This window comes from Nothoprocta perdicaria, unplaced genomic scaffold (genome assembly GCF_003342845.1).
Source record: "Nothoprocta perdicaria isolate Ctin4 unplaced genomic scaffold, notPer1 scaffold_195, whole genome shotgun sequence".
NCBI classification, from domain to species: domain Eukaryota; kingdom Metazoa; phylum Chordata; class Aves; order Tinamiformes; family Tinamidae; genus Nothoprocta; species Nothoprocta perdicaria.
Genome location: NW_020455149.1, coordinates 258943 through 280811, shown reverse-complemented (window position 1 = coordinate 280811; position 21869 = coordinate 258943). Strand labels below are relative to the sequence as shown.

Below are 21869 nucleotides of genomic sequence, written 5' to 3'. Positions count from 1 at the left end.
GGTGCGGGCTCGGGGCCGGCGCTTGGAGCCGCCGCGCGCTGAAATCCGCGTTGCTGCCCCGCGGCCTCCGGCGAGGAGCTGCGGAGGTGCCCGCGCTGGGGGTGAGGGCGGCTGGTACCCCGGTGCTTGTGCRTGCSCACGCACAGCCGTCCTGATATTTTCCCCTTGGTGTTATTTTTATTTATTTATTTTAAATGTGTGKTTTTTTGCTTGTTTATTTTGCTCTTTGGAAGCTCCAGGAATGTTAATTCTGGAGGATGGCGAGGCGGTATTAAGGAAGTTTGCTTTGAACTTAAGGCGCCTCAGTTCGACCTTAAGAGAGGGGATAAGGGCGAGGGCTGAAAGCAGGACAGAGCTTCTTCAAGATATTGCTTAGCTGAAGGCAAATAGTTGCAAGCAGGTGGGCAAAGTAGTCAAACACCCTAAAAGCAGCCCTCTTCCTTTCTTAACGTTATGTTTTGCTCCCTTGGCCTCTGTGGTTCATTCTGTTTGCAAGTTTGTTTGCTCTTCCTACTCCACATTTAACCTGGTGATTTCAGTGTAGCTAGAAGATCGGTTTGGGGGGCTGCACTCCTTTTCTAGCCTGGGAAAAATAGACAACTAGATTTGAAAAAGACTGTATGAGGAAAGAAAAAAGAGAGAACAAACACAAAACGTTCTATAGTGATTTTTGCTCTGTAAATAAGTGAAAAATATCATCACAGTAGCAGGGCTTCTTTTAGAAAGCTAGCCAAGGCTGTGAAAGGCAGGTATTATGATTGTAAAACTGCTGAAAACACATGGGTGATTTTAAGGTCAAAACCAGGACTTAGCTGTTAAAAGGTGGAGTATCTTGGGCAAACAAGACTTGTATTTGCATGTGCTGACATGAGACGGATAGTAAATCTCGTGCTCTGGGCTGTAAACCCGTTACCTGAGGAAAGAGCTTTTCCCTCAGCGTTGCATAACGGGCCCCGCTCGGCTCTGCTCTGCGAGCCCCGTCGATGGGAGAAGCTGTCAGGGAGCTTAGGTGGCAGTCCTAGCCACCCTGCTGCTGGAGGGTGCCCGGGGTGGCCCTCGCCTGCCGACAGCGTGGCCCAGACGCACCCAGGCACCATGGATGCAGCCTGTCTCGTGGATCGGGAACAAACTTGCTCTGTTTGTCCTGGCCGGATGGGAACGGAGGCGTAGGATGAACGTGACTAACCGATTCCGAGGCAGGAGTCGGTAGATCTGCATGGCAGYGTCCCAGACGTGGAATAACTGGGTACTTGTTACTCACAGCATCGTCCTGGCTACTGTTCTGCAGGTCCTGTGTGGCGTGAGTGTCCGTGGTGTTCAATGTATCCGGTAGTAACCGGAATCTGTTTGGTGCTCAGGCATGCTTCGTGCTCGAGAGAACAGTTCCTGCAGTGGAAACAGCCCTGCAGAAAACTCTGAATGTTGTTAGGAGGAGTAGGAGGTCTCAAGAAGTCGTTGTGAGGCATGGGCTTTTCAGCAGCAGTCGAGGATCTGACTGAAAAGATATTTGGGAGGAGGAAAAAAAAAAAAAAAGGTAGAGAGGGGTTCCCCCACTTCACTGACCAGCAAGGTCCTTTCCTCAGCACTCTTTGCACATATGATCCCCCAACCACAGTTGAGACTTGCCTGGCCAGCCATGTAGCAGTGCAAAACAGAGCTTATTTAGTGATGGGCCCTGAAGAGAAATCTGCTGGAGGCACGAGTAAGAATTTGCTCAGAGTAAAAGCATGAGGCAGTACTTAGAGTAAAAAGTGGAAGTAAAAAGACATTTCTGGGCACAGAAGGACAGAAGGTGTTAGGGAATACATGGCTGATGAGATGAGCCAAACTGAGAAGGACAGCCATGGAATTGCTCCTGCTGAATTCCGGCTGTTTGCAGAACATCACCGTATTTTGTAATTGTTTAACTGAAAATATTTTTTCTTCTTTCTCTTCTTCCCACCTTCTTTCATTTAAGTGAGAAGAAAAATGACCTAAGCGCCTTCCAACCTTTGTGGCCTAGGGCAGAGGAGGGGGAGCAGGCTGTGAGGAACATGGCTTTGCCTTGGAGCTGGCGGAGACAGTCTGCAAACAGAGCCCTCGTGTCACACTGCACTCACCACCACATTGCCGTGTTCCTGCTGACCTTCTTCAGGTAGGTTGAATGTACCTACCTGCTCAGGAAGGTGCTTGTCACTGGATTTGGGAGCTAGAGAGCATGTCCATGTGTGGAGGGTGAAGGTAGACAAACACTTTGTGCCTTGGAAACAAAGCGAGTTAGTACTAGCTGGTCTGGGAATCRTGTGGAAATGGAGCTAAGCGTGCTGTGCCCTTGGGGAAGCCGGTGACAAGCCAGGCTYGCAGCAGAGCGCAGTGACTGCAGCAAGCAGGCAGCACTGCCCTGTGGAAGAGTTAATGTGGGTGGTGGCCTGGAGGAGCACACAGAAAAGGAAGGACAGAAACCGTGAGCTCACAACTCATGTAGTGCACGGTCTGGCTCGCGGAGTGCTCTGCCGTTGCGCTTGGGCTCTTCTCATCTCCTGACATGACTGTTGGCAGAGGGCTGGGTGACCCCTAGAGCAGGCCTCTGCTGCAGTCCTGAAGCAGGTGTCCCACATTTGGGTGCTGCAAGCTCATTTTGCACCAGCTGAGAGCAGCTGGAGAAAGGTACTGCCTCTCCCTACAAACTGTGCCTGAAAGTTATCATTAGATCTTTGCAGCAATGCTGCTACTGAGGCAGGCTCTCTTCCAGAGGCAGGCTAGGTAATGGTGGCTACCCAGATGAGCTACATGTTCTTTTTTTCTTTCCTATACTTCTTTCTTTCTCCTTCCCTGAGCCAGTTGTTGCTGCACAGTCTTCTCCTGCTTTGAAAAGAAAAGAGGAGGTCCGCTCCAATGAAGACCTTATTTCATGCCTCCATGTGTACAAAGCAATGTGTCTGCTCATAATTTTGGGATTCCCTCTTCTACAACTCTCCTCAAAACTGTCAGTGTTCCACTGCTCATTGGCTGCTTAGCGTGTATATGAATTTTGAGTCTTGCCCTTTCCTGTTGGAGCTTCAGAGGAGACGTGACCACTGTGTGCTTGTTGTGCTTGTGCTTTTTCTGGCAGTTACTCCTTGCTCCATGCTTCCAGGAAGACATTTAGCAATGTCAAGGTCAGCATATCCAGCCAGTGGACTCCCTCCTACTTCAACAACACAGCCCTTGAGCTCCGGCCATACGAGGTAAGGACACCTGGGACCAGCAAGTGTACTAAAAACTGCACAGCTTTTTTTTGCACTGAGGTTGTGGTGCTAAAGAGGTCTCTTTATTTGTTTTTGCTAGAGACACTTATGTCAATGTAGGTGAGAACTTCTTGTGTCTTAGCAGTAGCTGTCTGGATTATGAGTTGTTGGTGAAATCTTTCCTAGAGTCCCCAGAGAGAAACTCTCTAAGAAGCTCTGATGTCCCAGTGGGAAGCAGGACCCCTGCAAAGTCTTGTGTAGTAGCCAGTGGAGTGGAGAAGGAGAGGAAGAGTGAGGGATCCCATCTTTGAAACGGCAGAGGCAACAAACCCAACTGGCTAACTTGGTTGTGGAGACCTTGTAACGTCCCTGCTGTGGTTGTCTCTTTGCTGTGGGCATTGCCATCGTGTTCAAAGCCTGGCCAAAGGAGGAGAGCAGAAAACTATCCTGAGAATGCCTGCTGCTAAACCGAAACTGATACCAAAGAATGCTTGCTCCTGCCTCCTGGTCTGCTTTCCAAAAATGCTCAGCATCCCATGGCTGTTGTCTTTAAATCTCGACATCAGCAAAAGCAATGGGAGTCTCAGCAGCGTTTGCTTGCAGAGAAAAAAGTTACGTCCTGTTTCCCCCAGCAAATGGAAATGCCAGAATGGATGTATTGACTCACTCTCATAGTCCTTTTAGAGATAGGTTTGCTTTCAGCAGTGGTTGGCTGGTCCTGATTCTTCGCTTTTGAGAAGTGGAAGAAATGTTACGTTAACAGCTAGGTCTCCATGAGCTGCAGGGAAATGGGGAGTTCCAGGCCAGCTGCTTGCACCTTGTCTGCGTCAGAGGTCTCTCATTCTTTAGACATTTGACTAAAGGATAAATGTTGCCTTTGTGTAATAAGTAAGAACAGTGAAGCTTTAACTTATTTTAAAGCACCTGCGATGACTTCAAGTGTTTATAATCTAGGAACATATACCAAGCATCCCAGGGATGCAAAGTACATGGATCATTCACCAGTATGTTTCAAAAAACTAGTATACTTTGGAAGGCAGTTGCAGTCTGTGGCTTAGTGTTTGCTGGATGTTGAAGTTCATGTCTGTGCAAGAAGAAAGTGGCCATTCTTTCCTTACGGTATGAATTTAAGTCACCTTAGTTAGCAGTAGTGTGGATGGTGAGTTTTGAGAAATTGGTGGAACAAACTAACAGAAGAGTCTCYTAACATGCTGTTGGCTTTGAGCTTTGATTYCTGKTTTTTAATCACAGCTGTGGTTTAAAATCTTCTAAAGAAGATGTTTTGCAATTGTTGCATCAGAGGACGGTAGTGTAATTTGATTAACCTACATCTTTACTGCTCAGCCTTTTAATAATTGAGAGTCTCTTGGAAATTTTGTGAAGAGTTTAAGCCTAATATCAATGTATTTAATTTGTATTTGATTCACTTACCTTTCTCCTGATAGCTTGTAGACCTCCAGTGATTTGTGGTTAAAGTTGAAAGAAACTATTGAGAGTAGCTATTAGTGGTCTCAGGGGACAAAAACTATTTTGCAGGAGCTTTATTAGTTCTCTTTGGCACATGAGACTTGGGAGGAAGCTGAGGCGATAGCTTTCCTGTAGTGGTGTCTGTACAGGGTGTTCTGGAGTTGATATTTGCCTGGATGCATCTGTGGGTCAGGTTTGGGCTGCGTTTTTTGTTTGGTTGAGATTTTTGTCTAGTGGGTGGGATGGTGGGGAGGAGAGAAGGTTCTCTCCTCATTACCTCTATTTATTTTTAAAGTCCTCTTCAAAATACACTGTTTGCAGCTGATGTCACTAATCTCAGTGTGGGGATGACCGAATCATCTGTTTAATCATATTGAAATTAAACAAAGCTTCAGGGCAAGGGAAAAAGTAGAAAGAAAACTAGTGACCTGAGCTCCTTGTATATAGCAGTTTTCAACCAGTCTGTTCCTTCACCTTGTTCCTTTTGTTTGTGCTCTGCCTGTTTGTGATCTGTCACTTCTTGTTATGGTTTTTGCCACAAATTCTGTAAGGKAATTAATAATTTAGTGAAGACAGCAAGGTAAGAGTACAGGAGACATCACGTGTAAAGCAGAATATGCCTTTATTGTAGTACTCATTGAGGTGCTCATCAGCATTGCTGCATATGCAATGGACAGCTGCGTGCTTGTTAGAACTAGGATTTATAYTGCCAGTCATTTTTCTTGATCTACATGAAATTGGTGTTTCTCACTTCTGGTTTGCTGGCTTGTCCTTTAAAACTGAAGCAAGATAGACCTGGCTTTTTTCTTCTTTTTTCTATGACATGAAATCAGATCATTCTTGATCTGACGTCCTGATGTCGGAGGAAYGGGTGGTTGCTGGGGCCAGATGCTCTTTTGCACTGGAGTTAGGGTTTGACTTGAAGAGCAGAGTGAGCTCTGACTCTCCTTGTGTACCTGATACAAWTTTCTCCCTGTAGCTCTGGAACTGCAACCGTTTATTTCCAAATGCAGAAGAAGCCACTCTCTTCTTGGGAACGTTGGACACTATCTTCTTGTTTTCCTATGCTGTGGTGAGTAACTCTAATCCAAAACTGCCAACTTTAGTTGAGACTCATTGGGAAGATCACACTTGTGTTTGGAGGGAATGAGTGGTATCTGCTACTGGGCTTATCTAGCATTRATAGACTTTAAAAGCTTAGTAGAGCAGCGGCTTTTTTCCTTTTGTTCTGTTAGTTCTGTCAGGGCCTGTCCCCCATGTCAAAATGTTTGTTTACCACTAAAGGAGAAACACTGTCACTCCAAATTTTTTCACACTCGTCAACTGGTCATGGGTAGTTTTATCTGTTCAAGTGTTTTCTGTTTTTAAAAAAATAAATAAAAAAAAATGAATTTAATCTAGAAAAGTAATGGTTTCTTTAATGGCAGAATGGYTGCTGAGACTGAAGCCACAAGCAGACGTAACTGTCAACTGGGTCAGCTTGACCCTTCTGCATCATTTTAATTCTTGCAGATCCCTCACGTAAACCTTTGGGCTTTGTTTGATGTGAAGTTTTGTTTTCAGGGTCTCTTCGTCAGCGGCATAGTTGGGGATCGCCTGAATTTACGCTGGGTTCTGTCTTTTGGCATGTGCTCCTCTGCCTTGGTGGTAAGTTGGAACGCACTAGTGTGGTTTAGAAAACTCTGTCTTAGGATCATGGTTTTCCTTAAGAATAAGATGCTTTTTTAGGTAGGATCTGTAGCTATACCTCAGTTGTCTCAAGTAGTGGGAGTGCCACATTAAGCAAAATCTGCTAAGTGAAAACTGGTAAAACTGGGAACAGTTTATTGTAAGTTTTATTCAGTCAGATGTAGGTCTAAACAAGATGACTCAGTTCTTCCTAATATACCTGTTCCTAGATACTTTGGAAGGAACCTAATAAATATGAGGCGCTCTCTAGATGCTTGATGAATAACTTGTACAAGGATAGAGAATTTGTACTTTTTGAGGTGGTTTAGTATTATGACTCTTCTGCTGGTTCACGTTTGTCATCAGCAGAGTGTTCCCCTTCCAAATACAACATGCGCTCTTGCTAGCATGCATCCGCTTATGCCCTCCCTGCGGGGAGGGCAGGTATGTCACAAAAGCACCTTGTCTTAAAACAAGAGCTCTTCAGTTTCAAGCCACTACAGATAAGTGTGAAACAATTTTATCTCCTTGTGGTTTTCTGATTAAAGCAGCAGCAAAACGCAGAGATGTTCTTGCAGAGTGACTGCAAACGGGGCTAGGACCTTCTGCAAACACATGACCACAGAGGTGCCTCAAGCACAGGGTGCCACGGAGTGTGTTTATTTTGACTAGTTCCCATTAGAGTTGTTAGTAATTCGAGACCTAGCTGTAGTATTTTTGTTAGATTTTTGTCAAGGGAAGTAACTGCTTAGGGTTTTGTGTTTTTAGAGGGCTCTGTGAGTTTATAAGTTAGTGCAGTAGCACATCAGGATGCTACTGTATCTTTAGTGTTTTTGCTAAAAATCTTTGTTTCTTTTTTCCCCGCTCTMCCCTGTGTTATTTACCGAAGTGAGTCTCTTAGAGTGGGAATGCTATGAGCTGTGTTTTTTCTCTCTAGGCACTGTTTTTTCGCTTAGGCTCAGCAGAGGGTGCTATTGCCTCTGAGCTGCTACGTCTGCCTGTGGCCTGGAGTGGGTCTTCTCAGTGAAATGTTACTGTTGCTTTTTTTTTAACTTTTAATTTTGTTATTTTTTTAAGACATCCCTCTAGCCCCTGATTCTTAGAGGTAGCCTCAGGTGTTTTTGTTTGTTTTCTTTTCTTCTCTGTAGGTATTTTTCTTTGGCACGCTCACAGAATGGCTGCATTTCTACAACAAGTGGTTCTACTGCTGTCTCTGGGTTGTCAATGGCTTGCTGCAATCCACGGGCTGGCCCTGCGTGGTTGCAGTCATGGGCAATTGGTTTGGCAAGGCTGGGTAAGTCGGAGTTTTGATGATTCACTTATCTGGCCTGCTGACCACGGCAGACTTAGCTGAAGCTCCCAAACCAAAGGGCAAAACTTCCTGTTTTGCCAGTCCCAGTATGTAAGTACTGCTGTGCTTAACTAGAGAGAACCRCAGCAATTTATATTGACTTCCAAGTGCTAAACTAGTTAGTAATATACAAAATATAGACTTATTGACCACATTGTCATTTTAATGCTGAAAACTGTTTTCCTGTTAGGTCAGGATTGAAGTTATGTGAGATGGAACATAACTTTATTATTACTTTCTATTTCCCCACCAGAATTATATAATAGTTTGGTATGAACACAGTAGTGTGAGTTAGAGGCAGAGTCATACTTAAAGTCTTACAGTGAGGTTTGGATGAATGTAAATTTTCATGTTACTGTAAAACCCWTTTCTGTCCATTTCCATCTAGCTTCTTTGGTGGTAATCTAATTTGTTGAAAAGTTGAGCCTGTCACAGGATCAGTGTTACAGATGAGCTATAATTTTATCCATAAATTTAAGTTTTTTAATGTCCTGTCTCTTTCTTGCTCCTAATGTAACCTTTTTTTCATCCCTTTTTCCAAATTTCCTCCCCCTTCTGCAGGAGAGGTTTTGTGTTTGGACTCTGGAGTGCCTGTGCATCTGTGGGGAATATCCTGGGAGCATTCCTTGCCTCCTGTGTTCTCAAATATGGCTATGAGGTGGGTAGCACTGCCTGGCTTCTAGCTAGGACTGCATGTCTGACTGGGTTATGCAGAGATCAGCTTACTCTGTCACTGAACAGCTAGTAGGAATAGTTTTCTTCAATTTCATTCCAGTTTCATTATCTTTAATTCTGTGATAAGAAGCAATAGTCAGAATAGAAGGGTTTTCATTYATAACCCTTTAAATTCAGAAGGTAGGACCTTCTGCTTTGGGTGGCCTGTGTTCTTCAGATTCACATCTATCACTGCTTCTCACTTAACTGAAGTCACTGCTGCTGAACAGCAGTGAGATTGACAGGCAGGGAGGCAAGCGGGAAGAGCTGTGGCCCAGCTCTGGGTTACTGCAATGTTTCAGACAGGCAGTTAGCAGAGGGAATGTGAATGGACTGGAGCATGTTGATGCATGTGACCTGTGAGGAGTGRTGAACAGAGCTGAGCTGATTCAGACCGGACAAGAGAAGCCTTAAAGAGTGACCGAATCGGGCCTGTATGGAGGGTACTGAGAAATCAGAGCCACGCTCTTCCCCGCGTTACGTGGTAGAAGAAGAGGCAATGGGTATAAAATGAACCAGGGAAAGGTCCAACTTATGAGAATATATGGGAAGGTTTTTTTCACTCTGGARTTAGTTAAGGATYGGAACAAGGGCCAGGAGTCTGCAGAATACCTGTTTTGAAGGAGGTTTCAAGACCTGACTGGAGAAAATGGTGAACAACTTGTTCTGAAATCAGTGTTGACTCTGCTTTGAGTAGCTCCTTCTAACCTGGAGGAATCYGTAGTTCTGTGTTGGATGAGCTCCTTATTCACTGCTGTCACCTCCATACCCTAAAGCCTTTTTTTCAGTGTAGTCTTTGAGCCTAGATAGAAGCAAGTCTGTTCACAGGGTGAACTTGTTCCTTGTTTGCAAGTTAAATGGGTGTAGTTGGGATTGTTATTGCTACGTTTACTTTGATGGAGCTGGAGTACAGGGAACCCCTTGCTGGTCAGGGATGCTGGTGTGACTGAAAGCATTTAGCAAATAATCATCTTTTCTTTATCTTCAGTATGCTTTCCTGGTGACTGCCTCGGTACAATTTGCTGGAGGAGTYGTCGTCTTCTTTGGGCTTTTAACCTCACCAAAGGAAGTGGGTGAGTAAGAGAGTTGTACCACCTGAGTCTCATTATGGGAAACAGGTGGGCACCTTTCCCTCTAGTACTGCAAGTGCTGCCAGCTGTGACAGTGCTTATCCTCRAGAACTCTTCTGAGATGGTGTTGCCCTTCTGTGCGCTGAGGGGAGCAAATGCTTTCCTCAAGATCACACTAAGCACTGTCTTGGATATTTAAAAGCAAAGCAGCCTGGCTCCAAGGTCTTCATTAGATTATGCCTAGTTTCTCATTTTCTTTTCTGGAAAAATACTCTTTTTTTAATAGTCAATAGGAAASTAGCAAATGACCACTATAGGAGCAAGTCATGGCAAGCCTTAACTTTGCACATCAAGGGGAAAGTAATTTGTGCATATATGGCTCTTTGAGTCAATAAAACAGTGCTCGTGTGGGGCAAACGTCCTGTTTGAAAGGCTGTGGGCAAGACATAGTATGATAAGAAAACTGCAGAACTGTGGGGCTTTGACAGGGCTGCAGAGGCTTCCCAGGTGCCTGCACAAATTACCACTTCTGTGCACATGGTTGGTAACGCTGAAGTGGCGGAGCACGTGGGTGGCGTTTAGTGTCTTGGAGATCCGGGAGCAGTGCTCCCACTGGCCTCCTGCTGCTGCAGAGGAGGCAGTAGCAGCAGCAGCTGCCAGAGTAGGTGCTGGCGCACGTGGCCTCCTCGCCCAGGTGGGGGCATGCCCGGGAGCCAGGCCCACRGAGTGCAGCCATTCTGCCAGGGGGAGAATGCACTAATCTGTTGTGTCTTCCAACTAATGGCTAGACACTCAGAACAGGCAAGGTCGATGGCAGCATCAGACAGAATACGGTCAAGAGCCCTAGAAGACAAAAGGTAGAAAYTGGTGACACTTCAGAAACACCATCTAGAAGAGTTTCTAAGCCAAAGGAGGATGGAGGTCTGGGAGAGCCAGGGAATTGCTGGAAGGGAGAATTGCTTAAAAGAAGAGAGAGTAGCTTTAAAATGGGGAGAGGGTTGACAGGTTGTGGCCTGTTGTTGCTATTGTACATCCTTTGCATCATTTAGGCCTTCCTGAGCTTGGAACCGATGAAGAAGGCAGTGCTGAGGAAGATGCYAACCAACCTTTAATGGATGGTGACGATGCAGATGACGATGACCGGAATTACTCTATTCAAGCAGCTGACACGGAGAGCCAGCCAAAGGCCATTGGCTTCCTCCAGGCTTGTTGCCTTCCAGGTGTTGTTCTGGTGAGGACTTTTAAGGCACAGATTCTTGAATGACACCTGATTTTATGTTGTTAAACACTGATCTGACTTTGAGTTGACAATGTTTGTCATCATTGACATGTTGACCATGTGTTGCTATTGACATCTGACTTCTATGTTGCTAAAACCTCGAGGGTTGGGACTGGTATGCTTGTGTATGTGCATGATAATACTGTCCTAAAATGCATCTGTGTGTTGCTCTGTCTGTTAGGCTCTTGCTTCATTTGGTGCACGAGCAGCCGTGGCAGTAGAGAGGCTACATTTTTAGAATTCAGAAAGACTGTGGGCAAAGCAGGTGGTTGGAGATACTCTTGGTGATGTAGAACTCGTTGCCTTGAGGAATGGGATTCTTACTGTTGGCTGAGCATCATAGGGAGCTCTGCAGCACTAGTATGTGGAGGTGGTAATAGCTGATGTTGTTTTTTAATTGCCTTTGGGCAGAAAGCCCGAGAAAGCTTTAATCAACATGATGTAGTATCTGGCAAAGTGTTTCTATAAACAACTGGCAGCGGGGCCTGGTGATACAGCTTCACCATTAGCTTAAGGTGAGCTGAATCCTGGTTACATCCCCATCCTGTCCTTTCAATCAGAGCTTGTACTTCTGCCTCTGCATTGTCCAGTTCAAATACTTGGTTCAGCTGAAAAATTAATCTGCCAATAAAAAAAAAGGTGATTTTTTTTCTTGTGCCAGCAGGCAATGTCTTTTCTGAATACTGATGCTGGGGCAAGAATAGGAGCTGGCTCAGTAATATAGTATGAGCTTCCCTGTGAAGCTATCCATTGAATGGACAGTGCTCTCAGATACCCCTAATGAGGAAAGCAGTTGGGTGTGACTGAAGTACCACAAGATCTAGAAGGTGTGTGGGTAGATAGTGTGCCAGGAGCTGGGTAACCACTGCTCTGTGGTGCTGCTGAAGACCGGGGTTCAGGGGTGGCAAAAGAAAGTGAATCCTCTTCRTCTTTCCAAATTTAGCACTTTGATGGCTCATTTTTGGTGGCACTGAGAATGGGATGAGGCACCGAGACCCTTTAGATGGCCTGTGTTGGCAGTGGTGGAGGCCGCTTAAGTTAGCATGCGACTTTTCTTCACTGCCAGAACATAACGAGGTGCCAACCAACTGATGTTGCTGTTTGGGTACTAGAGATTTTGAGGGTGTGCTCTGTGTACTACCCGAGCTGTGTGAATACCTCTGACGTGGATGTGTGAGATTATCTGATGGCAAATCAGTGAGTGAGAAACCACATGCTGAGAGCACCTCCAAAGCCTGGTCAAAATGATACAAAGATATTAGTTGACTTAAATTTGTTTGTGGTTTCTCCCCTCTTTTCTTCSTGAATGGTATGGTGAAGAGTTCTAGTAGAGATGAATGCCCCATGGGACTCTGGAAATTCCGGGTTTAATTGGTCTGACAGCTGGCTGACAGATTCTGAGTGTGTTGTAACAAGTATAGCTTGGCACAGAGCAGCTCTATGTGCCGGAGCCAGCAGAAATCTAGTGAATAGCACTGTCTTGCCTGTGTAGTGAAGAGTATGTTGTGACCTTTAAGAATGGAAAGGCATTAACAGTACAGCTCGAACTGGTGTATTTCTTAGAAGAATCTACATTTGTAAGAGATGCTTTTGGAGCTTTGAATATACAAAATATCTGCTTTTCCAATCCAAAGACAAGCGCATGCGCACAGCCCCCAGAACAGTGGTGCCAGCAGTGTTGTTGGTTTTCCCCCGTTTCACTTGCCTCTTCACACACGGGCTCCTTCACTTCYGAGGTGGGTGGATGTTCCGCGAGGGCCCTGCTGGAATGACGTGGCCGCCCGGCTGCTGCCGGCCCTGCACTGCCCAGGCCGCGACGTCGCCGCGCGGGGAAGGTGCGAGCAGGGGGCTGCCAGCGGCTGCCGTGGGGCTGAGTGCCTGCTGGGGGGCAAACCTTTCCTCYTGTGTCCCCAAACGGCTGCCTCGGGTTAGGGCCAAAGACTTCTCTTTAGGTGCTGTAACCAGATGAGCCTTCTGAACAGCCCAAGGCAGCCCAGAGAAACTGCTTCACACAATTTTTCTCAGCGTGATGCACAGACGACTAAACCTCAAGCTTGTTTCATGTCACGCAGTTGACTATTCTGTTTATTAGGGGCATTCATTTTTTGGAAGGTAAGGGGGAGAGGAAGCCAGATGTTAGTTCTTGACAAGGTTACACTGACAGCATTTTAACCCTGTGCATTCAATGAAAAGAAAATAACTTCCCTGGCATGGTGTTCTTGCTCTTAGGTTCCCTTTGATCAGCATTAAGCTTTCATACTGTTGCTAGAGTGTATGAAATGCAAAAGCACTTCCCTCTAAAGATTGACCTGGGTCCAGAGCTGTATGGGAAGCACCAGGAATGCAGCTTGTGTTTCTCAAGTGCTAACTGCTTGCTGTCTGACTCTCTGTTCCAGTATTCTTTGGCCTATGCCTGCTTGAAGCTGGTGAATTACTCATTCTTCTTCTGGCTGCCCTTTTACCTCAGCAACAACTTTGGATGGAAAGAAGCTGAAGCTGACCAGCTCTCAATCTGGTATGATGTGGGAGGAATCATAGGTGAGTGAGCAAGTGAATGACACCTTTCTGCAGTTGCCCTATTCAGTTCCTGGAAAGAAAGGCTAAAAATGGAGCACAGAGCAGTCATGCTTAGTGGCATCTAGCTAACTGCTCGCTGAATATATAAAAGGGCAAGTTATATCTGTTGCTGCTTGAATGTTTTCTAAAATGCCAAGCATGTRAGTACCCTGAAGAGTTTATGTATGACTTAGTCATATCTTACTCTTGAGTGGTACCCCAACAGGCATTTTTTTCTTTGCTAGCTAGGACTTTGTTGAAGAGCRTCATGTATAAAATCGTGCCCCAGTGCTTCCTACTTCCTTTCTGACAGGTATCCTTGAGGGATAGACTTCCAAGTCAGACTTGGGTTTAGTGGGTTCTGAACTATCCATCCTGCTTGCCAGAGCAGGCACAAGCCCTGTTGTGAACCTCAACCTAAAGGCAGTGTTGCTACTGACTGCAGAATCTGCCCCTGTTGCTCCAGCATGTGGTGAGGAACAAACTGTCTGTCTGGACTTCCACTCCTCAGTGCTGGTTTCTTGCTTTACTCCCAGCTAGTTTTCATAGAATCGATATCTGTCCTTTTGTAGTCRGCAGGGTCAATTTTTCTGCCTCTCTGGCCTTATCTGCATTAGGCTTTCACCTGTATTGTAGTCCTCACCAGCACAGTGGTTTCTGCAGAGGTGCCAGGGATGCACATGCTGATCACTGCCCTTTGTATATGGCATTCTTCAAAAAAGTCCTAGCTAGCAAATTAAAAATGCCTGTTGGGGTACCGTTTCTTGCAAGCCTTACATCCACCTTGAGCATGAGCCRGGAATGAGACCTCTATGTGCTTTCCCTTGGAAGCAGACCTTCCYTTTCTGGGGCACTTTCTACTAAAGCAAACAGTCACAATGTTAAACTTGCTCAAACGAGAGTTTTAGTACCTCTGGTGATCCTATAGGGGAATGAAAAGCAGGATTGTTGATCAGTTGCATGGCAATAAAAGAAATTATATTGCTTAGGAAAACAGTATGAGTTGTGCTCTGTCTTGACCACCTAGGTTTGCTCTTGCCTTTGTTTCTTTATCAGTAGGTGCAGGAGCCTTACTTTTCACAAGTGTAGAGGGAATGTGTTTTCCGGAGTGTAGAGGAAATGTGCATTAATGAGAAAGCAAGAGGCCATTGTACTCGGTGAAGTGACCTAATTTTGTTCAAGGTGTCACCATTCTGGGCCTGATGATGATTTTTTTTTTTTTTGCAGGTGGGACCATCCAAGGTTTGATTTCTGATGTGCTACAGAAGAGAGCTCCAGTGCTTGCGATGAGCCTGCTCTTTGCTGTAGGCTCTCTCTTTGGATACAGCCGTGAGTGTGTGTTACTGCACAGTGGTGGGAAGCTCTTCTGATACCTTAGGAAAATGCAGAATGCAGCCTGTTTGGCTTACATTTGGTTTTCTGGTCTTAAAACTACTTCTGGATCACTCTGTCACCTTTTGGTGTATTTTGTTTGGACTGTGACTCTGCATAGAACTTGACTGAGCTTGAAATCAAGGAATTGGGGAGGAAATCTGTTCTCTGGCTAATGAGAATTAGTTGACTAATTGGGTAGCCATGAAGTTGGTGAGTGATGGCACTGGACCCTCTCCAGGGTCAGTGAAATTTCTAGCATTGTCATTGCATCAAAACTGCGACTGGAAAAGCAGCAAATCCCTYCCAACCCTAGCAGAGAAGGGAGTTTAGGAAAAGAGCTCTGCAGGGTCTTATCTACTACAAAGAAGCAGAAGCTCATAGACTTTGCCACTTATGCTTCTGTATGTGGCAGAACATACAGATTTCCCCCTCTCTTGTAGTAGATAGAGCTTGTGGTGACTGATGTCTTTGTAAGCAGCTTGTCAAGAGAACTGGATAAAAGAGCAGGTGGATCTAGTTCCTGTGAAGTAGTGGCTGTGAAGCTATYGTAAGCACAAAGGGTTTGCATGTGCAGTAGCACCCTGCTCTGCAAAGGTACCAGAACCACTTTAACCTGCCTTAACTCCTTTGCCTGTCACTTCACTCCTCTGCATCTTCCCCAGTCTGTAATAAAATTGAGTGACAACAGTGACCACCTTCTGTCGAGCACTTTGAGGTCTCTGAATAGCAATCAATGCCAGAGCCACAATTGTGTGGTAGAACATGCCTTTCTGAAGCATGCTGTCTCAGCTGGCCTCAAAGTAAGGTCAGTAGGGAATTATCCTTAAATATTAAGGGTCGGGTTGGTGGTGCTTGGTAGAGTTTTTAAGTCCTTTTGTTAACTTCTTGTTCTCCTCAGTAACTTGGAAGCAAATACAAAATCATTGCTGACAGCAGAATGCCCAAAGTTGCAGGTGTCTTGTGCTTAATTCAAAATGCTTTACTGCCCAGTCACATATAGAATATACTTGGGTGATACAGAGCTACTGCACTGGATCATTAAATCTCCCTCCATTTTTATACTCTGAGCCTGTTGCACACATCAGTGTGAAAGCGGGCCAAGAATACATGAGGGGGCTACGGTTTGCACTATGCTGGCAACTTCACCATGCGTGGACCCTAAGTTGTGATTGGGTGTGAGGAATTCAGGTGATGGCTTCAAGTGGGATAGTGGGAAAAACAGTAATGTGGAATGCTAAATGAGGAATTTATAGGGGAGAAGCAGCTGCATATGTATAGCGGATGTTTTTCCTGGAAATACAGACAGAACATTTGGATATCAAAGTGTAATTTTGTAAGGAGGAGTAAGGAGACTGGGTTTTTACTCTCTTGCCCGCCACTATTTAGATAGTTATTGAATTACTACCTACAAATTGTAACATCCGTGTTTTTAAAAAGGAAGGTGAAAAACTGGGAAAGATAATTCAAGTGCTGAAAGAAAGACTTGATTGTGAGAGAGTTGGAGCTTGGATCTCTCACTTCCTCAGAAAGACAGGAAAAGGATTCTCTTACTATGCAGATGGATTTTTTTCAAGGAGAATAAATGCACAGTCTCTCTCCAGTTTGCATTTACCTGGAGATTTTTCTTTCTCAAGAAAAAAGCCATAACAAAGTTGGAAAGCAGAGCCAGGCAAATCTAGCATAGAGGCAGGGCATGCATGCTGGGAAAAAGTATTTTTGTGCTATAAATTCTGTCAGGGATTTGGTAGCTCGTCAATCTTTAAATGCCTTTGCAAGAAGACTGAACTTGTTGCACAAGTTCTCCATCAAGTGGAAGCTACTGTTATTAGTACATAGTACAGAATGGAGCTGGGCAGATGTCCTGGCAGAAACCAGCTGTTTGCATGCTGCTTTTTCATCCAAAATAAATGKTTTTCTCAAGAAATTTAATAACATTCATCTGATCTTTTTCCCACAGGTTCTCCAAACAACAAACCTATCAATGCTGTGATCATGGCAATTACAGGTATCGTATAAAATTCCACCCTCACCCCTGTGGAAATGTACACTGATTGCAGGAAAAGCAGCAGCACCCGCATTAAGGGGTGGAAATGCCTTTGCATGTGCCACTGTCCCTGCTGGTTTTGCAGGAGTAAAAGCTGGGTGCCAATTTATGGTACTTTTGGAGTGTGGCTTTAGGAAAACGAATTTGCACGTGGAAGTGTAGAATATAGACTATATAGAATAAGGTCTGAGAACTATAAAGTTCTGCCTTATTTTGTTATGATAGAGATTTATGCTAAAATATCTAGCAGTCYGTCTGCTAGACAGACGGACAAAATATCTAGCAGCTGCTAAAATATCTAGCAGTCTGTCTAAAGCATGGACACATGTTTGCAGCTGCTGCCTGTGCTACTGGAGTGATAATTTTGGGTAGAAGTTATCTGAAGCACTGTGTGCTTCAGCTGAGAGCGTTAAGTTCTAGCTGCAATTAATCCAAGATCACTACATGTAAAACCCTGATGCTGAGACTTGTGTGATAGAAATAGCTGTGTGTTTAAGATGCTGTGCTGAGAAGCCCTCTGCTTGTTTGGCATCAAGTCTGCTCTCTTGGCCGTTTCAGGGTTTTTCATTGGAGGCCCTTCTAATATGATCAGCTCTGCGATTTCTGCTGACCTGGGTCGTCAGGATCTGGTCAAAGGCAGCAGCGAGGCTCTGGCAACAGTCACTGGGATTGTGGATGGAACTGGGAGTATCGGTGCTGCAGTGGGCCAGGTAAGCAGAAAATAAATTCTTTTGAATTTTCTATTTCCAAAGGCAAGGTAAGAGCAGAAACCTTTGCTTAAAGGGAAGTTTAGCTCTGTAYCCAACCCAAAATGGCATACATACCACAAACTTTATGGTGTTTTCTAGGTAACTTAAAAACTTGCTTTTATTTGCAGTTCCTTTTTTAATCTAGGGCTGCCTCCTACACCTTGTGAATCTAGCACCCTGTGTGTTGATAGCCCTCACAGWATGCACCGGGGTGTGAGGACTAGGCACTTGTAGGAAGGAAGCTGGTAGGAAGGATGCCTGTTGGACGTGCTTGTTTCTCAAAAACGTGGGATGACTATGTGGAAGAGCACAGTGATGCTTTGGGGAGAGGAGGATTCAGTAGAAAGACTGGAGCCTGTTCTCTCCCAGGCCCTCTCTAGTGCTGGTGAAATAYCAAGGACTTAGGCAAGGAGTACAAGTTTCTGCCCTTAAAAGGGATTTGGTATTTTTATTTGTCATTTATTGCCTGATTAAATACAGATATTTCATCTTTCTTTCATGGCAAAGTTGCCACTTAGTTTCATTAAACATGGAAAATTGCAACTGCCTTAGACATCTGAAAGTGCACTGTTACCCTCAGCTTTCTTATTGTTTGTCTGCCTCCACACATGCCACTCCAACTTACGTCATCGTCAAGACTGGATCTTTTAATTTTGAAAAATTCCACCGACCTTCCTAGTCTAACACTGCCTTTATTTCAAGAGAGACAACCATGATGTCATTGTGGGGGCGTATGAATAACAGCAAATGCACAATGAATGTGTTAGCACAAAACAGCATCTGAATTTCTGATACAGGCAGTAGCGAGGGAGAGGCCCCTGTACAGCAGCTGAATATAAATCTGCTAATAAGGATACATTTTCTTTTGTAGCCTGTGTAGTCCTTTTGAATTGGGATGTGGTTCAAAACAGGCTGTAGTCTCAAGTATCTTGCCTATGATGAAGAGTTAAGTAGCTAGTGGTTGCACAGCTCTTGAAAGTGCATCCTATGGGATTTACAAGCTGTTCTAGGGGTTTTAGCTCTTCAGAGTACTTAGATCCACTTATGTCCCAGTGTTCTGCACAAAAAACTTGTATTCAATAGAGTCAGTTCGTCACCTTTGAAACTGTAGCTCAGTTCTGGCTTTATGCTGCTGAGTTACTGTAAAGCTTCAGAGTGGTATCTCTGCTTTGCTGAGACTGTAGGTTTTATACAAAAAGGCTCCTGTCCTGAGTCATCTATTGTGTCAGGGAAAGATCAGCCGGAGGGTTTTGTGATCATCTTTTTATGGAGTGATAACAGCCCTTAAATTCTAGGAAATAAGTGATGTCTGAAAGTCATGCTTATCTTCCTAAATTTTTCTTTTTTTTTTCTTCTTTCTCTTTTTAGTACTTAGTGTCTCTGATCCAGGAGAACCTTGGATGGATGTGGGTTTTCTATTTCTTTATCCTAATGGTAAGAAATCTCCTTTTTCTTTCTTTTGCAAAGTTCAGTCTGCAGTAGCATGTTTTTGTGGGAACCTTAAAATTGTGACCTTGGTAAGCAAAGTGTTACTGCAGCAGCTGCAAGCGTTGCCATTCCCAAGGAGATCTCTGCTCTGCCTTTGCCTTGGAATGCCTAAATGAACTAGGTTCATTTTGACTCCTTTAAGGTCACGCTGCCCAAAAGCAGTTGGGCTTGTGGCAGAGAGATTTGAAAATACTTGTCTGTAAATACTTGTGTGCAGTTCCTAAAGCTTATTGCATTTGACTTCCAAGGCAGGAWTTTTTTTCCCCCCTTTCTTCACCATGGTACATAGTTCCTAGTATTTTCAAGGAGCTGAAGTTAAGCTGCTTGCTTATCAGCCCTTTGAGATTAATGAAAGGAATGATGAGGATTTTGAATCTAAAATTAATGTGTTGGCCTTATATGTGGGAGAAGAGACGGTTCAGGCCTCCTGTGCTCACAGGTGCAAAAGCCACCCTGGTTACCTGCAGGGCCTGCCAGGAGGAAGACCACCGAGGAGGGGAAGAGCACAACTCCTTTATGAAAAGGAGATCGTGGAAGTCAGTGCTAGGTGCCTTCCTTCCCACTCAGTGCCACCACCTGCAGGGCTCTTGTCATCTCTTCTTCTACCTGGGTCTTCCGCAGAGGCCTCGGACACACTGGAGCACAGGAGGGTTGTGGCGCTGTTTGCTCTGCACTTACTGTCCTGGTTGTGCTTCTCTTCACAGACCAGCTCGACAATCCTGTTCATTTCACCGTTAMTAGTGAGGGAGGTGAGACTGCTGCTGCGTGAGCGGCGCGCGCGGATGCTGCCTGGGTGACTCCTCTTTCCACCGGGCAGGCTGTCCTACGGACCTGACAGCTCAGAGACTAAGCCAAACTCTGGGAGACTTGTTTGCCACCTYCTCCAGGTCTGGACTAACTCGCAACGGCTCCATGAGACTTGACTCGCCTGCTTTCATGAGCTCAGCTTTGAAAAACCCAATACTGAAAGGCCTGAGGTCATCCACAGCATCGAGCTGCTGCCCTGAGCTAGCCAGTGCCCAGGCCTGGTGAAGGCCGGCCACGTCCTTCCATGTCAGCAACCACCCCGAGATCTTCTGCTGGCGGGGGTCTCACTACTGTGCTCATCTTTATTTATTTCTAGTTCTTCTGGCTGAAGGTCAGGCATTTGAAACTGACAGCGGAGAGGCTGCCTTGCAAGGAGATTTGGTGCTTTGCGCTGGTAAAATCACACAGCGCATTTCTTGGATGGTCTAGAAAGGTCAAAAATGATTATTTGGAATCTGTGCTGTCCAGGTATTTCAAAAATGCTCTTGCTGAATCTCTGCACAGATGGACCTCTGCTCTTTTTAGCTTGTAACTGTCTTGTATTCCAGCMGGTTCTTATGGAGAGGTTAACTCCATACTTGTTTTTAGCATTTTTTTTAATAATAATATTACTAATCTCTGGGAAGTGAGATTTCAGTTGCAGAATATTTAAGTAGACAAATAGCGTGCAATATTTGGATAACACTTTACTGTGATCCCTGAAAATATGCTTTAATAGGACCTTTGTCTTTAAAGGATCCTTGAACGGCTTTGGGGACYGGGAATGGGACACAAATATTTTTACTAGTGGTTTCTTATTGGAAATCTGATCAATACTGACCAAACATGGGCTGTTGGGTGACCCTCTGAAGGGAGCTGGGTTCACTGATTCCATTCCCATCAGGAAGCCGTCCATCTCCAGCAAAGGAGAATCAAAAACTGAATTAAAGGGACTTAAGGGACCTGGCAGCTCTTAGATGGGGGCTTCCAGGATTCAGATGGGGACTGAATCCTACCCTTGGGGTAGCGTAAATAAGCAAGTGCTGCTGTCTCCCCCATGCTTCTCATGCCAGCAGCTGCACAGGAGAATCCCGAGCTCYTCATTTTTCAAACCAAGTTGCACCTTGAAAACAAAAATAGAGGSAAGTCAGCTACAGAAACGTGACTGCATGTCGCGTGGTAGCAGCACAGCGTTGTGCAGTCCTGTAGTAAGGATGCCTGGCTGACACCTCTTGCACGTGTTGATCACGTTACTGAGATCACTGCGTAACCTCTCAGCAAATTGTTCTCCACTTAGTTGTGGAGCGTTTCACTCTAACAGGTTTTTGATAAAAAGACAGGATTTCTGATCAAATATTCAGTCTAGTTAATCAGTGATAACCTGGAGGGGAATGGGGGAAAGGGAAACTTTTGGAACTGAAAATTTGATTTTTTTTAACAGGGAAAGTTGCCTTTTAGAAATGTACAGCTTTTTTTAATTTATGAATGTCAATCTTTAGTCATGYGATGATTGTACTAAGTGGATCATTATTAGTGCCTTACAGATTTTTCTGTGTTAAAATGGTTGCTTTGTGACTGCTGCTTCTGCACCAAGAGCTCTTCGTACAGCTTTGCTTACCGGGGAACTCGGTTATCCCRTTTTTATACTTTCTAGAGAGTCTGTGTGTCTTGGTAGAAGTGCTTCTTGTGTTCTTTATTAACCTGCAAAAGGTCTCGGTGCTTGGGAAAACGATGCCATTAATCTCGACTAGGGACCTGAATCCTGTTCTTGTCTCTTCTCATTTGTGTTCCTATTTTTGCCAGTATAGTTGGCAAAAGACTGGGAATCTATCATCATGCGCTCAGAATTATGCCCTGGGYGTAGTGTTCTTGTCCCAGGCTACTCATTAGTAAGTCCCTGTACAAATAGAATGAAAACTCCTTCAAACTTASTCCCAGGATTGATGGTGGCACCGTTTGCCCCAGCCCTGGGGCCGGAGACGCTGCGGTTTCGGGTTCCGGCGCGGATGAGCTCCTTGGCTGCGGGTGCTGGATGAGCTTCTGATGGAAGGTGGCCGGGGAAGGGGAGGGGAGAGGAGGCCCGGTGACAAATGGTGTCCTGCGAAGAGCCCCGTCCT

General features: G+C 45.1%; 1 protein-coding gene across 1 annotated transcript; it reads left to right on the top strand.

The window, feature by feature from the left end:
• The first annotated feature begins 1963 nt into the window (after positions 1-1963).
• On the top strand, positions 1964-21426 carry SLC37A3 (solute carrier family 37 member 3). Its single transcript, XM_026037270.1, has 14 exons — positions 1964-2134; positions 3092-3206; positions 5653-5745; positions 6237-6320; positions 7490-7635; positions 8254-8350; positions 9395-9479; positions 10526-10707; positions 13152-13293; positions 14539-14640; positions 16643-16690; positions 17288-17439; positions 18847-18912; positions 19671-21426. The coding sequence occupies exons 1-14, from the start codon at positions 2034-2036 to the stop codon at positions 19761-19763; spliced, it is 1506 nt and encodes a 501-aa protein (XP_025893055.1). The 5' UTR covers positions 1964-2033; the 3' UTR covers positions 19764-21426.
• The last annotated feature ends 443 nt before the right edge of the window (positions 21427-21869 follow it).